The sequence below is a fragment of the Nymphalis io genome, chromosome 30, assembly GCF_905147045.1.
Source record: "Nymphalis io chromosome 30, ilAglIoxx1.1, whole genome shotgun sequence".
Taxonomy (NCBI): Eukaryota; Metazoa; Arthropoda; class Insecta; order Lepidoptera; family Nymphalidae; genus Nymphalis; species Nymphalis io.
In genome coordinates this window covers 3175716-3192828 of record NC_065917.1, presented here as the reverse complement: position 1 = coordinate 3192828, position 17113 = coordinate 3175716, and the positions used below count along the sequence as shown (strand labels likewise).

General features: G+C 36.3%; 2 protein-coding genes and 2 non-coding genes across 4 annotated transcripts in view; 3 read left to right on the top strand and 1 right to left on the bottom strand.

Moving 5' to 3' along the window:
* The window catches only part of LOC126779875 (uncharacterized), a 97504-nt gene extending 93962 nt beyond the window's left edge, over positions 1–3542 (bottom strand). The window contains exon 1 of the mRNA XM_050504003.1: positions 3267–3542. Within this exon, the coding sequence (XP_050359960.1) occupies positions 3267–3420 (154 nt within the window). The 5' untranslated portion in view covers positions 3421–3542. The remainder of the gene's footprint in view (positions 1–3266) is intronic.
* A 1036-nt stretch (positions 3543–4578) lies between these two features.
* LOC126779944 (ATP-dependent RNA helicase abstrakt) lies at positions 4579–14477 on the top strand. The gene is made up of 12 exons (XM_050504158.1): positions 4579–4856; positions 5739–5921; positions 6500–6667; positions 7344–7533; positions 10760–10896; positions 11365–11462; positions 11546–11709; positions 11901–12106; positions 12393–12509; positions 12782–12972; positions 13248–13347; positions 14349–14477. Exons 1-12 carry the CDS (start codon positions 4658–4660, stop codon positions 14435–14437), a joined length of 1842 nt encoding a protein of 613 aa, XP_050360115.1. The 5' UTR covers positions 4579–4657; the 3' UTR covers positions 14438–14477.
* On the top strand, positions 9328–9520 carry LOC126780181 (U2 spliceosomal RNA). The gene has a single exon (XR_007670461.1). It is a non-coding gene; the product is annotated as a U2 spliceosomal RNA (small nuclear RNA).
* A 973-nt stretch (positions 14478–15450) lies between the features above and the next one.
* Positions 15451–15643, top strand: LOC126780180 (U2 spliceosomal RNA). The gene has a single exon (XR_007670460.1). It is a non-coding gene; the product is annotated as a U2 spliceosomal RNA (small nuclear RNA).
* Positions 15644–17113: the final 1470 nt, after the last annotated feature.

The following is a 17113-nucleotide window of genomic DNA, read 5'->3' as shown; positions in this document are numbered from 1 at the left end:
TTAATTAACCTCTAAATAAACTTCAGGGCATACAGTCTACCATTATCTAATACCGAGTCTTATATATATTCAAAGATAAGCACATTAAATATTATATATAGGCAAATGCAATCAATTGTAAATTCCACTCAACAGTTCAGAGGGGAAGGGGGCCAGTGTAATTATAGGCAAGGAATATAATACTCTAGAGTATCAGATTTGGTCAAAGTCGAATTCACCTCATGACGTACCTACGTCATTACAAAAAGCCGAGATGGCCCAGTGGTAAGAACGCGTGAATCTTAACCGATGACCGTGGGTTCAAACCCGTGCAAGCAACACTGAATTTTCATTTGCTTAATTTGTAATTATAATTCATCTCGTGCTTTACGGTGAAGGAAAACATCGTAAAAAAACCCGCATATGTCGAATTTCACTGAAATTCTGTCACATGCGTATTCCACCAGCCCGCACTGTAGCAGCGCGGTGGAATAAGCTCAATACCTTCTCCTCAAAAAGGAAGAGGAGGCCTTAGCCCAGCAGTAGGAAATTCACAGGTTACTGAGTAGAATATATGATGAGTGGATCTGGGTACACAAGTCGGGCATGCACAAAGTCCTACCACTAAGTGAATCTTAGTTTCCGATTCATATGCCCAAACATATATGAACAGAAACATTTCAAACAAGCAATACTCGCTTACTAAGCCTACGTACATACATAAAATATTATACCACACTCTACTGCGAATACCATCTACAGTTACCACCGTCTATCGTATCGCACGTTTGTTGTAGATGACATGATTACGCTTTATTTTTCTTTTTTCGTGGGAAGATCCTCATGTATACCTCCCATCTCAGAGATGACGGAGGGTTATGTCGGACTCCTACCGAATAAACCACCACGGTGTTCCTACGCTCCGCAAACGCTTAGGCAAGGTACGGATACGCTTTCGCATTCAACCGCGAACGTGATTACGCTCTCCCAACCAATAAAAAATGTCGATAACCATTAACCCTCTAATTTAATCGCCATTTTAAGTAACAATTCCATTAGATTTTTTATTGACTTCATTACGAACATTATAAAAGATAAATTTAGTTAAAACATAAAATTTACAAAGTTAAACCGTTACTGTTTACGCAAAGATCAACATTGTTCCTTCGAAAGGTAACAAATAACGGCACAGTTATTATATAAAAATAATTAAAACCGATAATTAGATTTTTTTTATGTCAATATTACTTATATACAGTAACAGTCTGAGAATGTCCCACTGCTGGGCTAAAGTCCTCTCTTTTTTTGGGAGAAGGTTTGGAGCTTATTCCAACACGCTGCTCCAATGCGGTTTGGTGGAATACAAATGTGGCAGTATTTCAGTGAAATTAGACACATGCAGGTGTCCTTTTCTTTCACCGTCAAGCATAAGATGAATTATAATCACAATATAAGCACATGAAAATTCAGTGGTGCTTGCCAGGGTTAGAACCCGCGATCATCGGTTAAAATTCACGCGTTCTTACTACTGGGCCATCTCGGCTTTGAATTACTTATATATACCATTTATTAAATTCGAAATTTAAAAATACACTATTGATTAAAAAAAAAAGTTCTCATAGATAAATATTGTATTAAGGATTCCATGGAAAGAAAGAATTAACTTAAAAATAAATATATATGAATAACATATTCTATATGTTTACTATCTGCTCATCAGGACTTTGTACGGGCAAAATAATGATTTAATTTCAAGATATATTTTCAATCAACAATAGATTAATAAATCAAAAAAAAAATATATAACATTAAAAAGAATATTGAAAGGTGTCTGGAGATTGAAATATAAGAATAAAAAAAAATTGATAAAAAAGAAAATAAATGATAAATATAAAATATCCAGGTGACCAATGCAATTCATTAAAATTAGGAGGAGAAAATTGAACTATGGACACACAGACAATTGAATTCTATATATATATATGTGTGATAAGATACCAAAGATTTTTTACGGCATAAATATTCCTTCATCTCACTTGGACATAGATTTTTAAACTTAACAAAATTAATCCATAAGGTATTAAAAAACAAATCCTAACCGAGTTACAATACGCTTATTAATCTGTGACAGTTTATTGTATATTGTAAAAAATACCTAATATATATAATAATAATAATATCCTGGGACATTTTTCACACACGGCCATCTGATCACAAATTAAGCTTGTACAAAGCTTGTGCTATGGAAACCAGACAACTGATATACTACATATACTACTTTTTCTTTTGTAAATACATACTTATATAGATAATTACACCCAGAATCAGGACGAACAGACATGTTCATGCACACAAATGTCTGTCCTGGGTGGGAATCGAACCCACAACCTTCGGCATGAAAGGCAAGTGTTCTACCAACCACGCCAACCGGCTCGTCATATAATAATATATATTTTTTTAATTTCATTTTGTATATAATCATATTATAAGACTTTTAAACCATTCAGCCATTTCTTAAACAACTGTAGCACTGCATTGACACTTGGGTCTTTTGTTTATTTCTGATACTGTTTTTGTTTTTACATTGTTGTCATTTCTTGTTAATTTGATTTTGTAAACATTCAATCTGTTTTTGATTGTAAGTAAATTTATCAATGAAATTAATATTCATGAAGATGGTTTCAACCTTTAAAATCAAATTTAAGAAAATTATTTCATAACTATTTCTCTTATATCTGATTTTAGACAAAGTAAAAAAATGATAAAAAATATTTAAAAATATTATATTTAAAAAAAGAACTTATTGTTTTTAAATATATATAAATTATGATCATCTCAGATAATCATTATAGATATGACGAAATTAAAAAAAAATTATGTAACTCGAATTGAAGACTTAAAAAAAAAAAAACAAATAATAACTTACAAGTTTTCTAAAAATCATTCCAACGCTTTTATAACTTGAACTCGATGGTATATGCAAATCTGGTGCAAAACCACTCTGGAATGGTGCGTTTTTGAACGATTTATACAAAAACGACGACATTTTATAATTATTACATCGATTATACGAATTCAACACAAAAAATCATATATTTCACACAAACATTTATATTAGTAACGAATTAACTTTCATTGTTATTAGAAAACATGCGAAAAAACGCACGAACCGAGCAAAAACTGACAGGCGACGTTTGAAAATAGAGGTGAAGTCTATTTCACTTTCACACCAAGGTCGCACGAAACATCTAGTTTTAATACCTTTCAGGGACTAAAATAGCACTAACCTTGTCTCGTAATCAGTTCCTGGCTGGGAATAGCGGGTAACAAAACTGCATTGTGCGTCAAATCTTCAATTGATAGTCCAGTTACGGCTGAGGATAATAGTGGATTTTTGACAACATTCCTGTTCGTGTAATCACCGAAACCTTTATCTGACATTTTTAAGCGTTACAAACGATCGGAACATGTGTGTATTTTTGCGGTTTTTCACATTTGGAGGTCACAAAAAGCAAATTTAATTATATGAAGTTACGTGTCACTTAATGTTTTGGTATGACATTGACAAATTCTGTTTCGTTCCGTAATTGCAATTTTATTGGCAGCTTCCTTCCGTCATGAAGTAGGTTGAATTACGGAAATACATTGTCAATAGTCAACTATATAAGACATTTATCAGTTATAGTACGACTTTCCACATTTTCTCCCTAAAGGTGCGTCTTCACAAGCTCAACATAAAAATGTTACACAATGTTGCGTAATTCTTTATGACCTACAGAAGAATTGAAATATACAGTACATGTATTATTTTTATATCTAAATTTATATGATTTTATAAAAATAACTTTACATTGAGGATATAAGTAATAACAAACAAATCAGAATTAAAAATAGCTACTCTACAAATCATGAAATCCACGTGGAATTTAGCGGCACACAGCATGTTACCATCGCAATTTAGATGAATTAAATTTTTTGGAGCGAAAGCTAAGCTCTTCTACCAGTAGAAACAATACGCAGGGGTGTTGTAATTATATTTAACAATTATTCTTAAGAAATGTTTTAATATTTTATCAAAATGTAACAGAGTAAGTTGCTTACATTAAGAACTAATTTGGATCTAATTATGAACTATCTATTTATTAATTTAAATCTATGTATATAGAAAAACCCCTATTTAATTTTCAATTCTGTTCTAGGAGATAACTGCGATAATTATATATCTCCAACAAAATTTTGCCTGATTATAATGTTTATACCTAATTATATACCTAATTATAATGTTAAAGCCATAACTGTTAAATAACCATTATTTGGCTATATTGGCCCATCCACTCTATTACTTTTATACTAATATTATAAATACAAAAGTAGCTCTGTCTTTTCACGGCTATGAAGCAAGCTTGAATTCTAAGGCCTAAAACGAGGGCAAAACCGCGAGCACAACTATTACATTTGGTTTTTGACTTATATATTTTATGAAGAATACTTCAAATAAATAATATTCATTATTTATTTTTAAATTTTTCGGTATAAGCAGGGATTTCATATTTTAAGATATGGCAGCACAGGGCACAGTGTTCACTTCAGTGTTCAGTGTTCATACGTCAAATCAATGTTTTGCGAAAAGATAAAAACAAACTTTTGTTGTTACAAAATATGAAATTTTTAAATTAAAATGTCCGATGTACCGATTAAACGTTACCGCCGCGAAAAGTCTTCCGAATCTGAAGAAGATGTGGATAATTACGAACCTTATATACCAGTCAAGGAACGGAAAAAGCAGAAATTGTTAAAGTTAGGTCGTCTTGGCCAAGTTGCTGCTGAAGCGGCCGCTGAAACCAAGAGTTCCAGTGATAACGATCCAGATGATGAAGGTAAAATAATTTTTTTTATAAATTACATACTCAAGTATTTTATTTACGTATACGAATTTCGCAATAATTGCAAGTGACTCCAACTTCGCAGAAATACACATGTCATGACCTGTCTTTTTACCTTAATGATATCTTCGACTTTCTATTCAACGATCTCTTCATTCACATGGAAACCTAACACTAAAAACTTGCTTCAAACTATTCTAAATCCTCTGTTAAAACCATTCAACTGTGAAACTCTTTATTGAATGGTATTACGGAGGTGTCACAGGCTGTTACGGAGATATTTATAACATGATATATAGCACAATAAGTATTAAAATAATTTTGATGACAGATTTCACGGTGTGCCTAGCTTATACATTACTGAATAATTGTTCGTAAACTTCCTTTAAGGCCTGAACACATCGGATAGAAAATCATTACTTGATATATTAATATCTTATAACCTGATTCTTTAAAATTCAATGCATCTTTGTCACTTGAGAACTGTAATATCTCATATTAATAATAATATAATAATATCCTGGGACATTTTTCACACACGGCCATCTGATCCCAAATTAAGCTTGTACAAAGCTTGTGCTATGGAAACCAGACAACAGATATACTACTTTTTTTTTTAAATAAATACTTATATAGGTAATTACACCCAGACTCAAGACAAACGGACATGTTCATGCACACAAATGTCTGTCCTGGGTGGGAATCGAACCCACAACATTCGGACTGAAAGGCAAGTATCTACCAACCACGCCAACCGGCTCGTCACTATCCTATTTACCGTTCTATGTTGAGTCTGTCAGTCAAGATTGGGCACAACAATCAATATCGCTCAGGAGGATATAAATTTGATTTCTAATGGTTATAAAAACATTTTAGCCTCACAAGAAGAATGGGGACGTCGATACAATGTATCGCTATTGGATCAACACAGCGAGCTTAAACGGATAGCAGAAGCCAGAGCCCTATCAGCCGCTGAGAGGCAGGCTAAGGAAGAAGAACATATATTAAAAAGCGTTGCTCAAAGTAAAGCACTTATGGGAGTGGCTGAATTGGCGAAAGGTATGTTTTTTTAGCAACCTCATCACATGTCGCTCTTCACTAGATGTGAGCAACACTGTAATAAGCATAAGGCTTTAATCATCACAACACTTTTGCTATAGTGCATGTTTATCTTAACATGAATAAATATATATTTATTAATCTCATACTCGGTAGTGAAAGAAAACAGTCAAAAAACTTGCATGTGTCTAATTTCACTGAACCACACTTGTTACTCATATTAGCCCAGCAGTGGGACATTAACATGCTTTCACTTTACTTTTTACTGAAATCTATATAAATAATTCTTAATGCTTAATGCTGTATATACCTATTAAGTGTTTGAAATTGTATCTGTCATTTTATCGTATTCTTGTTTTAAGTGCCATATTTCAAATACTGTGGTGTATCGATTAAATAAATAAATAAAATAAATAAATAAATAAATAAATAAATATATAGATTTCCTTAATACCGTCCTTAATATATATATATATCCAGCACAAATCATACTCAAACACAGCCTTTTTGTCAAATTATATTAAATATGTTCCGAACACTTTAACAAAAACAACTTTAATGATGATAACTGCATCCAGGAATCCAATATTCGGAACCGATTAAAACCTCTTGGCGCCCGCCACGCGTTGTCCTGGATCTACCTGAATCTCGACACGAGCAGGTTCGTCAGGAGCTGCGGATCTTGGTCGAGGGTGAAGATGTACCACCTCCGATTAAAACGTTCCAACATATGAAGTTTCCAAAAGGTAGGCCAAGATAATTATCCTAACTAATAATATAAATGCGAGTGATTTTGTTTGTTACGCTTACATATCCTAAGTACTTAAGCGATAATTACGATATTTTGCAAACGCGTTAAAGAAAAGAATACATTGTACCTAACACCTGAAATAAACGCCATCAAAATTAAATAATAAAATTTCGCCTTAAGTATTTTATCATCAAGGAGTTGTCATCTCTTGTGCCTGTAGTTACTTTGGCTCGCTCACTCTTCAAACCGAACACAACAATACTGACTATTGCACTTTGGCTGTTCAATATGTAATGATGTATTACTGGTGGTAGGGCTTTGTGAAAACTCGTCTGGGTAGGTACCACCCACTCATCAGATATCCTATCGCAAAACAGCAATACTTGATATTGTTGTGTTCCAGTTTGAAGGGTGAGTGAGCCAGTGTAATTACAGGCACAAGGGACATAAAGTCTTAGTTCCCAAGGTTGGTGGCGCATTGGCTATGTAAGCGATGGTTGACATTTCTTACAATGCCAATGTCTAAGGGCGTTTGGTAACCACTTACCATCAGGTGGTCCATATGCTCGTCTGCCTTCCTATTCTATAAAAAAAGGGTGTGATGACTAACAACAAAAAATGACAATTCATATTTATATTTTGTAATTTTCTTAAACTCCAACCAATTTCAGGTATCCTCCGAGGTCTAGAAGCAAAAGGTATTAAGAGTCCAACTCCCATCCAAGTTCAGGGTATACCAGCTGTGCTCAGCGGCAGGGACATGATAGGCATAGCCTTCACCGGCTCTGGGAAGACCCTAGTATTCACCTTGCCCATAATCATGTTTTGTATTGAACAAGAAGTCAAGATGCCGTTTATACGGTAAGTGGTACCCTCAACACTGATTATAAGTACAGCCATGAAGGCAATTCATCCAACCAGAGATTCATAACAGCCCGTGAATGTCCCACTGCTGGGCTAAAGGCCTCCTGTCCTCTTTTTGAGGAGAAGGTTTGGAACTTATTCTCTCCTTTTTTTTCCTAATTCATGTCCCTAGGGGGACTAGAATTAGGAAAAAAAAATCCACAATCTCAAGGGCACACAATAAAGACAGTCCATAGATATATCTTAATTCATCATTATCAGCCACGACATAGGCCTGTCCTAAAGTGAGCCAAAGCTCTCAAATCAATCAGGCCCCTCACTCATCAAACCACCTGGTTTCAAATTTTGATTGCGATTCTTATTGGAAATAAAAATATGCTCGCACTTAAAACTTTTAAACAACATGAAATAATAGAAAGATAGAATAAAAATAAAATAGAACAATGAGTGTATTGAATTACGATACTAGCAGTAAGATGATTGAAAAAAAAAACATTCACTGAAATGTATTTATTTTAAATTAAAAATTAGAATTATATTTAATTCACACAAACTTCTAGATGTAATTTAAATATAATAATTAATACAATATTTATTGATTAATAAAGCGTAATAAATTAATGTTAATTATTAATTAATTAATGTCAGCCATTAATTATTTAATTGATAATATAAACCCAATATTTCATCATTTCTGACATAAGTTTATGTATTAAACAAATAGATTAAAAATACAAGCTAAGCAAGCTAGATAACTATATACTTATACTAGCTCCGCGTAACTAACGCCAATAAAGACAAAATATATAAACGCAGTGCAATAAACTTAATTGCCCGTTAAACTACCAAACAAATATTTTAACTGATTGACAGTGGCGTAGCTTGCCCTTGGTGGGCCCCTTTGTCAAAATTTGGTGACCATATTTTTTCATGCGATTTTAGCGACTTGACCGTCAACGACTCAAATAATCCACTCAATTTTTTTTTTAAATTGTGTATAATATTTTCATTTCTTTTACGACTTTTTGCTTACTGTAGCTTGCGGGCCCCGTATCTTTAATACGGCTGTGCAGAGGTAGCTACGCCACTGCTGGTTAACTTAAATACTTTATCCAAAATTAGCTGTGCCTTTTTCATTCGATTTGTTGAAGTATACAAAGAATAATAATAGAATGTTTATACTTAACATATTATTAACGGAAGCTAAACAACACTTCTTATACTATTCCGATGGATTTTGTTCAAAATTGAGTTTTTGTTTTAGAATATTGTATCTAAAAAGCAATTATATGGTTGTTAAACGAATTAGCTGTAACAATTTAGGCGTGGGTGAAATAATAATATATTTATTCCAAAGACAAATTTATTTTATTTACCGGGCCCAATCTCTCAAGTCATATACGTACAAAAAACAAGTTTAAAATCGGTCTAGGCTTGTAGGAAGAATTCAGTGATATATACATACACACACACGTACAAAATTACATATGTATATAAAGAAGAATATAACTGTCAATCGTCACATTTAGCAATTTAGTTCGTAGTCACTGTCGTTAGCTGACGCCATTGTACATAAGGATAGATAATTCGAACTAGTTTTGCTGTAATCTCACAGATGGCGCTGTATCAATAGAACGATATTTCTACATCACACTGGCAATTTTTTCTCGTATGGGGAAACATTTGTCGTAACATCATAGATGGCGCTTTACTTTTTAAACGAAATCCTGCATCGCGATGGCTAGATATTCTCACGAATAATGACCTCCGTGGGTTGGTTCCCTTCGAGTTATCGCTTCTCGGCCTTTTGGCTAAGATCAAAGTGTAGTATCTGTTCTTTTCAGCTTAATATCTGAAAGTTCCCGCACTGCGGGACCAGTATATTAAACTGATTTTTGTACCACGACGGGATGTTCGGGGCTCGCTCCACTCCCGTCACGGGTCGGCCCGGCATTGCAGTGCCGCCGGGATCGGCCCACAGAATTCACTTGAGACTAGGTATATAAAATGCGTAGTAGAATGACTACTATATACTCAACAAATCATAAAGAAATATTGCAGATATGTATTCAGGTGTAAATAAAAGGACATAAGGTACTTAAAATCTCCTACTTCCAATACAGGGGAGTCTAGTAAATATATATTTATTAAGAACTGTTAGTAATGTATAATATCATCATCAGCCCTTTGTCGTCCACTGCTGGACATAGGGCTCTCCAACGGCACGCCACCGAGCTCGATCTTCAGCTCCCATAAGTGTATAATATAGCAGAGCTATTAACAAATCAGGGGCCTCAGCCAAGTTGACATTCTACAATCGTAATCACCATTAGAAAAGTAATCAAATACGAGTATGGGCATGACGTCATCTCAAAGTTAAGTCACGTGGTCAAAACAACAGAATAGAATAGTCGTAGACAAGTTGACAATCATTAAAGGGATAGTAGAATGGAATGTAATCGTTTCTACAATTTTAATCGCTAACTCCATATAAATGGTAGCCAAGTTACAGTTTTGACAAGCGCCGAATCCAGAGTTAACGCTAAAAAAATGGCGTCTTATATGATAACCGAGAAGCGTTTTGTTTATTAAACATAACTTTGGAATATTATTAGCTTTTAAAATGCATACTTTAAATATGTTGTGGTGCGCTCATAATGAAAAAGTGTGGGTTAGGCGCTGAAAAAGAGACATTTATCGTCAGTGCATGGAGACAATACGCGAAATTCCGGCAACTTTATTTGTGCAGCAATTTCGGCTAGACAAATGGGTGAATAGAATAGTTATTCTTGGTGGGAGGGCCTGCAAGCCCATCTGGGTGGGCCGGGCCCCACCCACTCAGATATTCTAACGCCAAACAGCAATAAGTATTATTATGTTCTCTTACAGGCAGAAAGGATAGAAAACCTTAAGGTTGGTTACGCATTGTCGATGTAAGCAGTAGTGTTTTTACCAAATTATATAAAATGCCGAGATGGCCCAGTGGTAAAAATACGTGAATCTTAACCGATGATTGTGGGTTCAAACCCGGCCAAGCACCACTGAATTTTCATGTGCTTAGTTTGTGATTATAATTCATCTCGTGCTTGACGGCGTGATGGAATAAGCTCCAGATCTCCTCCTCAAAATGGAGAGGAGGCCTTAGCCCAGCTGTGGGATATTAACAGGCTGTTACTACTATATCACATAATTCAAGCAAAGGTTGTTTTTTTATTGTTAACAGAAACGAAGGTCCATATGGTCTGATAATTTGTCCATCGAGGGAGCTGGCGAAACAGACCCACGATATCATACTACACTTCGTGAAACACCTGAAGATGACTGGCAGTCCCGAAATTAGGAGCTGTTTAGCTATAGGAGGTGAGTTGGAGCTTGGAGCACAGATTGGTACAGTTAGCAGATAATTATATATATATCAATAATAATGTATAAATCGTTGTTTTTAACCTCTATAAATGTACTCTTACTATTATTTGCATATAATCGTATTCAAAATTTTTAAATGCTTTCAGATAATTATATATTTATAATAATTTAATTCATAATATCTTCGTCTATTAAATTATTTTTATTTATTATATATTTATATTTTTAAAACTATTAGTTTTGTTAACTCGAAATGTTGATATATTTTGCAACACCTATAATGAAGGAGACACTTGATTTGTATAACGTCATGTTTAAACTCAATTGTATTTATTAGTGTACTTCGTGTTAACAATGGCGCTCAAAGGCGGTCTTCTCGCTTATAACGATCTCATTTTATACAGCCATGTTGTCTGTATTCAGCCAAGCTGTCTGTATTCAGCCAATGAATAATGTACACAGGTGTAGCGGTGTCAGAATGTATGGAAGTGGTTCAAAGGGGGGTTCACATCATGGTAGCGACCCCGGGTCGACTCATGGATATGTTAGATAAGAAAATGGTAAGAAATATTTAAACTAATAGATAACTTTCGTTGTATGTGTATAACCAGATAAAGGAAGCCACTCCGTGTTATTTTTCCAGATAAGGCTGAACGTGTGTCGCTATCTTTGTATGGATGAAGCTGATAGGATGATAGACATGGGCTTCGAGGAAGACGTCCGAACGATATTCTCTTACTTCGCTAGTCAGCGACAGACTCTCCTGTTCAGCGCGACCATGCCTAGGAAAATACAGAACTTCGCGAGGTATGTATCCTTATCAAGTCAGGCGATGTCAGGAATGTTAAAAATGTATTACATCGCCAATGTCTATGGACGGCGGTGACCACTTATCATCCGCCAAACATACTGACAGCCTCGCTGGCCTAAAGGCTAACTTTGTCCTAGAAATATAATGATAGGGACTGGCAGTGAGATATCCGAAATGCCCTCCCCAGGTCGGCGCTGGTGAAGCCGGTGACGGTGAACGTGGGTCGCGCGGGGGCGGCGTCGCTGAGCGTCCGCCAGGAGCTGGAGCCCGTGAAGGCGGAGGCGCGCACCGTGCACCTGCTGCACTGTCTGCAGAAGACTCCCCCGCCCGTGCTCGTGTTCGCCGAGCGCAAGCAGCACGTCGACGCTATACACGAGTACCTGCTGCTCAAGGGTACGTGACACACACACACATTAGAGTGGAAATGGAGATACTAGTCTCCGAGATCTTAAGACGTCCGTTATCTCGCATACCCGTCCCCCCCCCTTTATATAATCATATGGTTTTCTTTCAAAAATACTCACGATAAGCACCAATATCATACTCTCCCGTAAATTGTACGCTCTTGGTCATCGAGCTGATAACTCTTCGATGTTGCCAATAATTGTTGCTTTCGACAAGGTTAGTCAACCTGCCCAATCAGCTAGGGACGCATTATTATGATCACTCTATTCTCCAGGTGTGGAAGCTGTGGCCATTCATGGTGGTAAGGATCAAGAGGAGAGATCGCGTGCCGTGGAAGCGTTTAGGAAAGGGGAGAAGGACGTCCTCGTGGCTACGGACGTCGCCAGCAAAGGTACTTGCTTGGACTGCTTATATGACGACAAAAAAGCCTTTATTAAAAGCACTTATAAGGTATTATATCATAAGACGTTTATTAATAACAAACACTAAGCCTACTAACACTCTTCCAAAAAATATAGTAGGAGTATTTTCGAAACATCGAATATTCTATTATAAAGAATGAAGCCTTTTAAAAAGGAATCGATCAAATATTGCTAATACATATACAGGCTGAATAAACTGTAAGACGGGCTCTTGGTAACAAAACTCTCTACTCTAATCCAGGACTGGACTTCGAGAACATCCAGCACGTGATCAACTACGACATGCCGGAGGACATCGAGAATTACGTGCATCGCATCGGTCGTACCGGACGAGCCGGGGGTGGGGGAGTCGCCACCACGCTCCTGGGCAGAGCCGCCGACACCAGTGTACTGCGGGACCTGGCTCACTTGCTCACTGAAGCCGGCCAGCGAGTGAGTGGACACCTCCTGTACCACGTGACTGTACTGTAGTCTCCTGTACTGGACCACGTGACTTTTTTATTTCGGAATGTGTACTGTTGGCCCCAATAGCCTCGACAGCTTTAGGGGGCAGGGTGTAAGTCTTAAAAATACTCAGCTGGATGTTGGGAGCCTACTTAAGATCTGTGAGGCCGACCACGTGACCGTACCGTAGCCAAAATAAGAGATAAATATAATAACCGTACGAGACAAAATTTTACATATATATATTTTTTTTCAACTTTCAGGTGCCGTCATTCCTCCTAGACATGATCGGCGAGCCAGACGTGCCGATGGCAGACGGTCAGGGCTGTTCCTACTGCGGTGGACTCGGACACAGGATTACTGGTATGATTTTGGATTACATATAAGTCAATTCGTTCAACAACAAATTACGAAAATATGGAACCTTATATTATACCAGACCACGGGACCAGTTACCGAGTAATCGTCAAATAGATAAACATAAATAAACCTTATATTTACATATTCCACGCGATTAACCACTTATATACACTTTAATTTTACCTCCAAAGTTCGTATATAAACTTCGACGACATTCAAAACGCCATTCACGATTACCACAGACTATTCAGATCAGTGTTTCCCAACGTGGGACCTACGCCCCACAGGGGGACAATTTGATAGTTAAGGGGGGAAATTTAAAAAGGGACTCGACACGACTTTTACCCTTTATAACACAACGTGGAGACTTGAGAATAAAGCTAAGTAAATTGGAACCTAATATAAAATCTCTGTGCAGCAAGGATGAAGCGCAAAGATCGCACTAAATGAATATAAAAAAATCAATATTCAAATTATTTTGAATTTCAGTTTTTCATTAAATGTTTCGAAATTTTACTTACGATGTCTTGATAGTGATTTCTTCCTAAAACTTTTTCATTTATATTTCTTAAGGGAACAAAAAAATTTTTAAAGGTTAAAAATTATGTATGGGGGGCATAAAGATTTTAGAAATGTTAAGGGGGGGGGCATGGCCTAAGTAAGGTTGGGAAAACTGATTAAGATCGACTAATCATGTCGTTTCTACTCAAGGTCGTTTTTTTTTCGTGGAGGAAAGGCTGTTACCCCTGCCGCCCGGTCCGAGGGGACCGGGACGGGTATGTGGGACTCACGGGGTAAAAGGCCCCGTTCTACCCACTATTACCTCCCCGGAATTCCACCTCTCCGCAAAGCGGGGTCACGGGAACATTGTGATTTGTAAATCAACCGCAACCCCGCCAGCATTTATCTGTACTCCTGCTTATACATTAAACATATAAAAATATTTTAATTTTTAATATAGAACGCACATAACAATTATATATTTACTCATATTTTTGTTACAGAATGTCCAAAACTTGAAGCTGTCCAAAACAAGCAGGCGTCGAACATTGGCAGACGAGACTACTTGGCGAACACCGCGGCGGATTATTAGATTTTATATAATAGTTATATAAATAAATGATAAACACAAATATTTATTGTTTTATTTTTATCTTTTAATATATTTAAGACGTGTATGTGACGTCATTCGAAATAATTTGTAAATATATAATATTTGGACGCCATGCGTTGACATATAGCCCCCGATATAAGACAGCAATACACACACACACACAATATTGAAGCAAATAAACGGATATAATAACACTTCCACGTAGTTCTGCCACAAGTGAAGTGAAAACTTCTTTAGGCGCGTGGCGCTGGCTTATCGTAGGGGATAGACTCGTGGCTTCACCGACATGCTAACTTTAATATAATATTACCGTTCAAAGTAACAGTATATACAAATAATATAAGTGTATTTTAACTATTATTTATTTAAATTAAGCCGTATTAATATTTTGTACAGAGTTAGCGACATACTGTGTGTTTTGATGATGATAAAATAAAAATAGATGGAATTACTATTTGAAGTGCCAATAGATGTGGAAATCGGACAAATATATTTTACAGTTTTTAAGTTTTCACTTCTATCGACTTCTATCTCTAAGACTGCCTGTTTATTTATTACATGATAACATATTAAATATTTTATATTTCTTAATAAAATATATTTATTTGGCATAAGAATTATATATAGAATTTATATCAAGGGCAATTTAGCTATATATTTATACTAGCTCCGCGTAAATAACTACAATAAAGAAAAATATATAAATACTCCCTACGTTTATATATTAATAAACCGTTAAACTAACAACCAAATATTTTAACTGGTTAGCTTAAATACTTTATCCAAAATTAGCTGCGCCTCGCGATTGTATCCTCATTCAATCTGTTGTATACAATACATATGTGTAGAAGTTGTACAGTACATAAAGTTAATTCGAACTAGTTCTGCCGTGATCTCGCAGATGGCGCTTTACGTTTCGAACGATACTCTGAATCGCGCTGGCTAGATTTTCTCGCGAATAATCAGGTCCGTGGGTTGGTTCCCTACGAGTTATCGCTTCTCGGCCTTTTGGCTAAGATCAAAGTGTAGTATCTGTTCTTTTCAGCTTAATATCTGAAAGTTCCCGCACTGCGGGACCAGTATATTAAACTGATTTTTGTACCACGACGGGATGTTCGGGGCTCGCTCCACTCCCGTCACGGGTCGGCCCGGCATTGCAGTGCCGCCGGGATCGGCCCACAGAATTCACATTAAACTAGGGAAATAACTTGCTCAGTAGAATAGCTCTAGCTGTCAAATCTAGACTCTAGAGGTGTAAAAAAAAAGAAAAAAAGCGTACTCGTATGTATTCGTTACTATAGTATCGTTATGTTACTCGTTACTTCTCATGAAAAATTCGGATTTACTATTTTAAAAATGTTACCTGTAGCTTATGTTATATCACAGTAACATCGCAATCCATTATACATGAATTATAATGAAAAAGCAACAAATAGGTGTCGAAAATTATTTATTGATAATAATATTTAAATTATTTCCTCACCATAAATCAACATAAAAATAGTTTTGCTTAGAATGAAATTGAACATCATAAATGAAATAAAACACGTTTTAAACAAAATTACAACAACAACAAAAATCTTTTGTTCTTAAAATAAAATTAAACATAATAAAATAAAAACATATTTTAAACAACAAAGAAAATCTTTTTCTTTAGAATGAAATGGAACCTTAAACACATCAACAGTACTTGCGTAAGCTGGAACAGTGTAGATACCCATACTACGAAAAATGCGAGTAACGATCATCAATGGTCCTCCTGACTGGCCTAGGCTAGTCTGGGTACGGGCCTTGGTGTTGCCCCCCTTACCCGGGCTGCTCCTCCTCGACGGTTCATCCGTCGTGTCACTATGTTTTGGCCCAAAGGGCCAGGGTCGTTGTGACCCAGAGGCTGTTTTTCTTGAATGATTTTCCGATGTTTAAGGGTGTTGTCGTCCTACCTTGTCTCCAGATCGTCGTCGTCCTCTTCACCGATGCCCGTATCGGAGCAGATGGTCGGCGACAGTTGGAGCTCACGAGGTAAAGGACGCCCCTCAGGTGGTCTGGCATGCAGCGGTGCTATACCGTGGAGGTGTACGCTCGCACTGCTATCCGCCTTTGCGAATAGCGAGCGAAGCTGGTACAGTGTAGATAACCATACTACGAAAAATGCGAGTAACGAAATGTATTTGTGTGTAACGTTTCGTTACTCGGTACTAGATGGCGCACCCGTTACTCAGTACCGAAAACGGCTTGCAGTGCACGGTTTACAGCTCTACTAGACTCCTCAAATGTCTAGTATGCACATCCTACTAATATTATAAACGCGAATGCTTGTATGGATGTTTATTACTCTTTCACGCAAAAACTAATGGATTTTAATAAAACTTTACAATAATATATCTCATACATATCATATAATATGTCTTTATTAATACTTTATAATATATAACAAATAGGCGGCTATAATTTATACTGCTATTGATTAAATTGGCCAAAATATAACAATAAGTGTCACATAAGTCGGAAAAATTTCTCCTTTTTGGGAGCCGTTTTGGAGTGCGCTGTAAAAACCGTAAGAGTTTTACGAATATAATGTATGGTAGAAATGTATCTCTTAAATAGTTCTACAAAAAAGTCCGCGACGGCATTTTGACGTGTAAGCCATTATCGCTA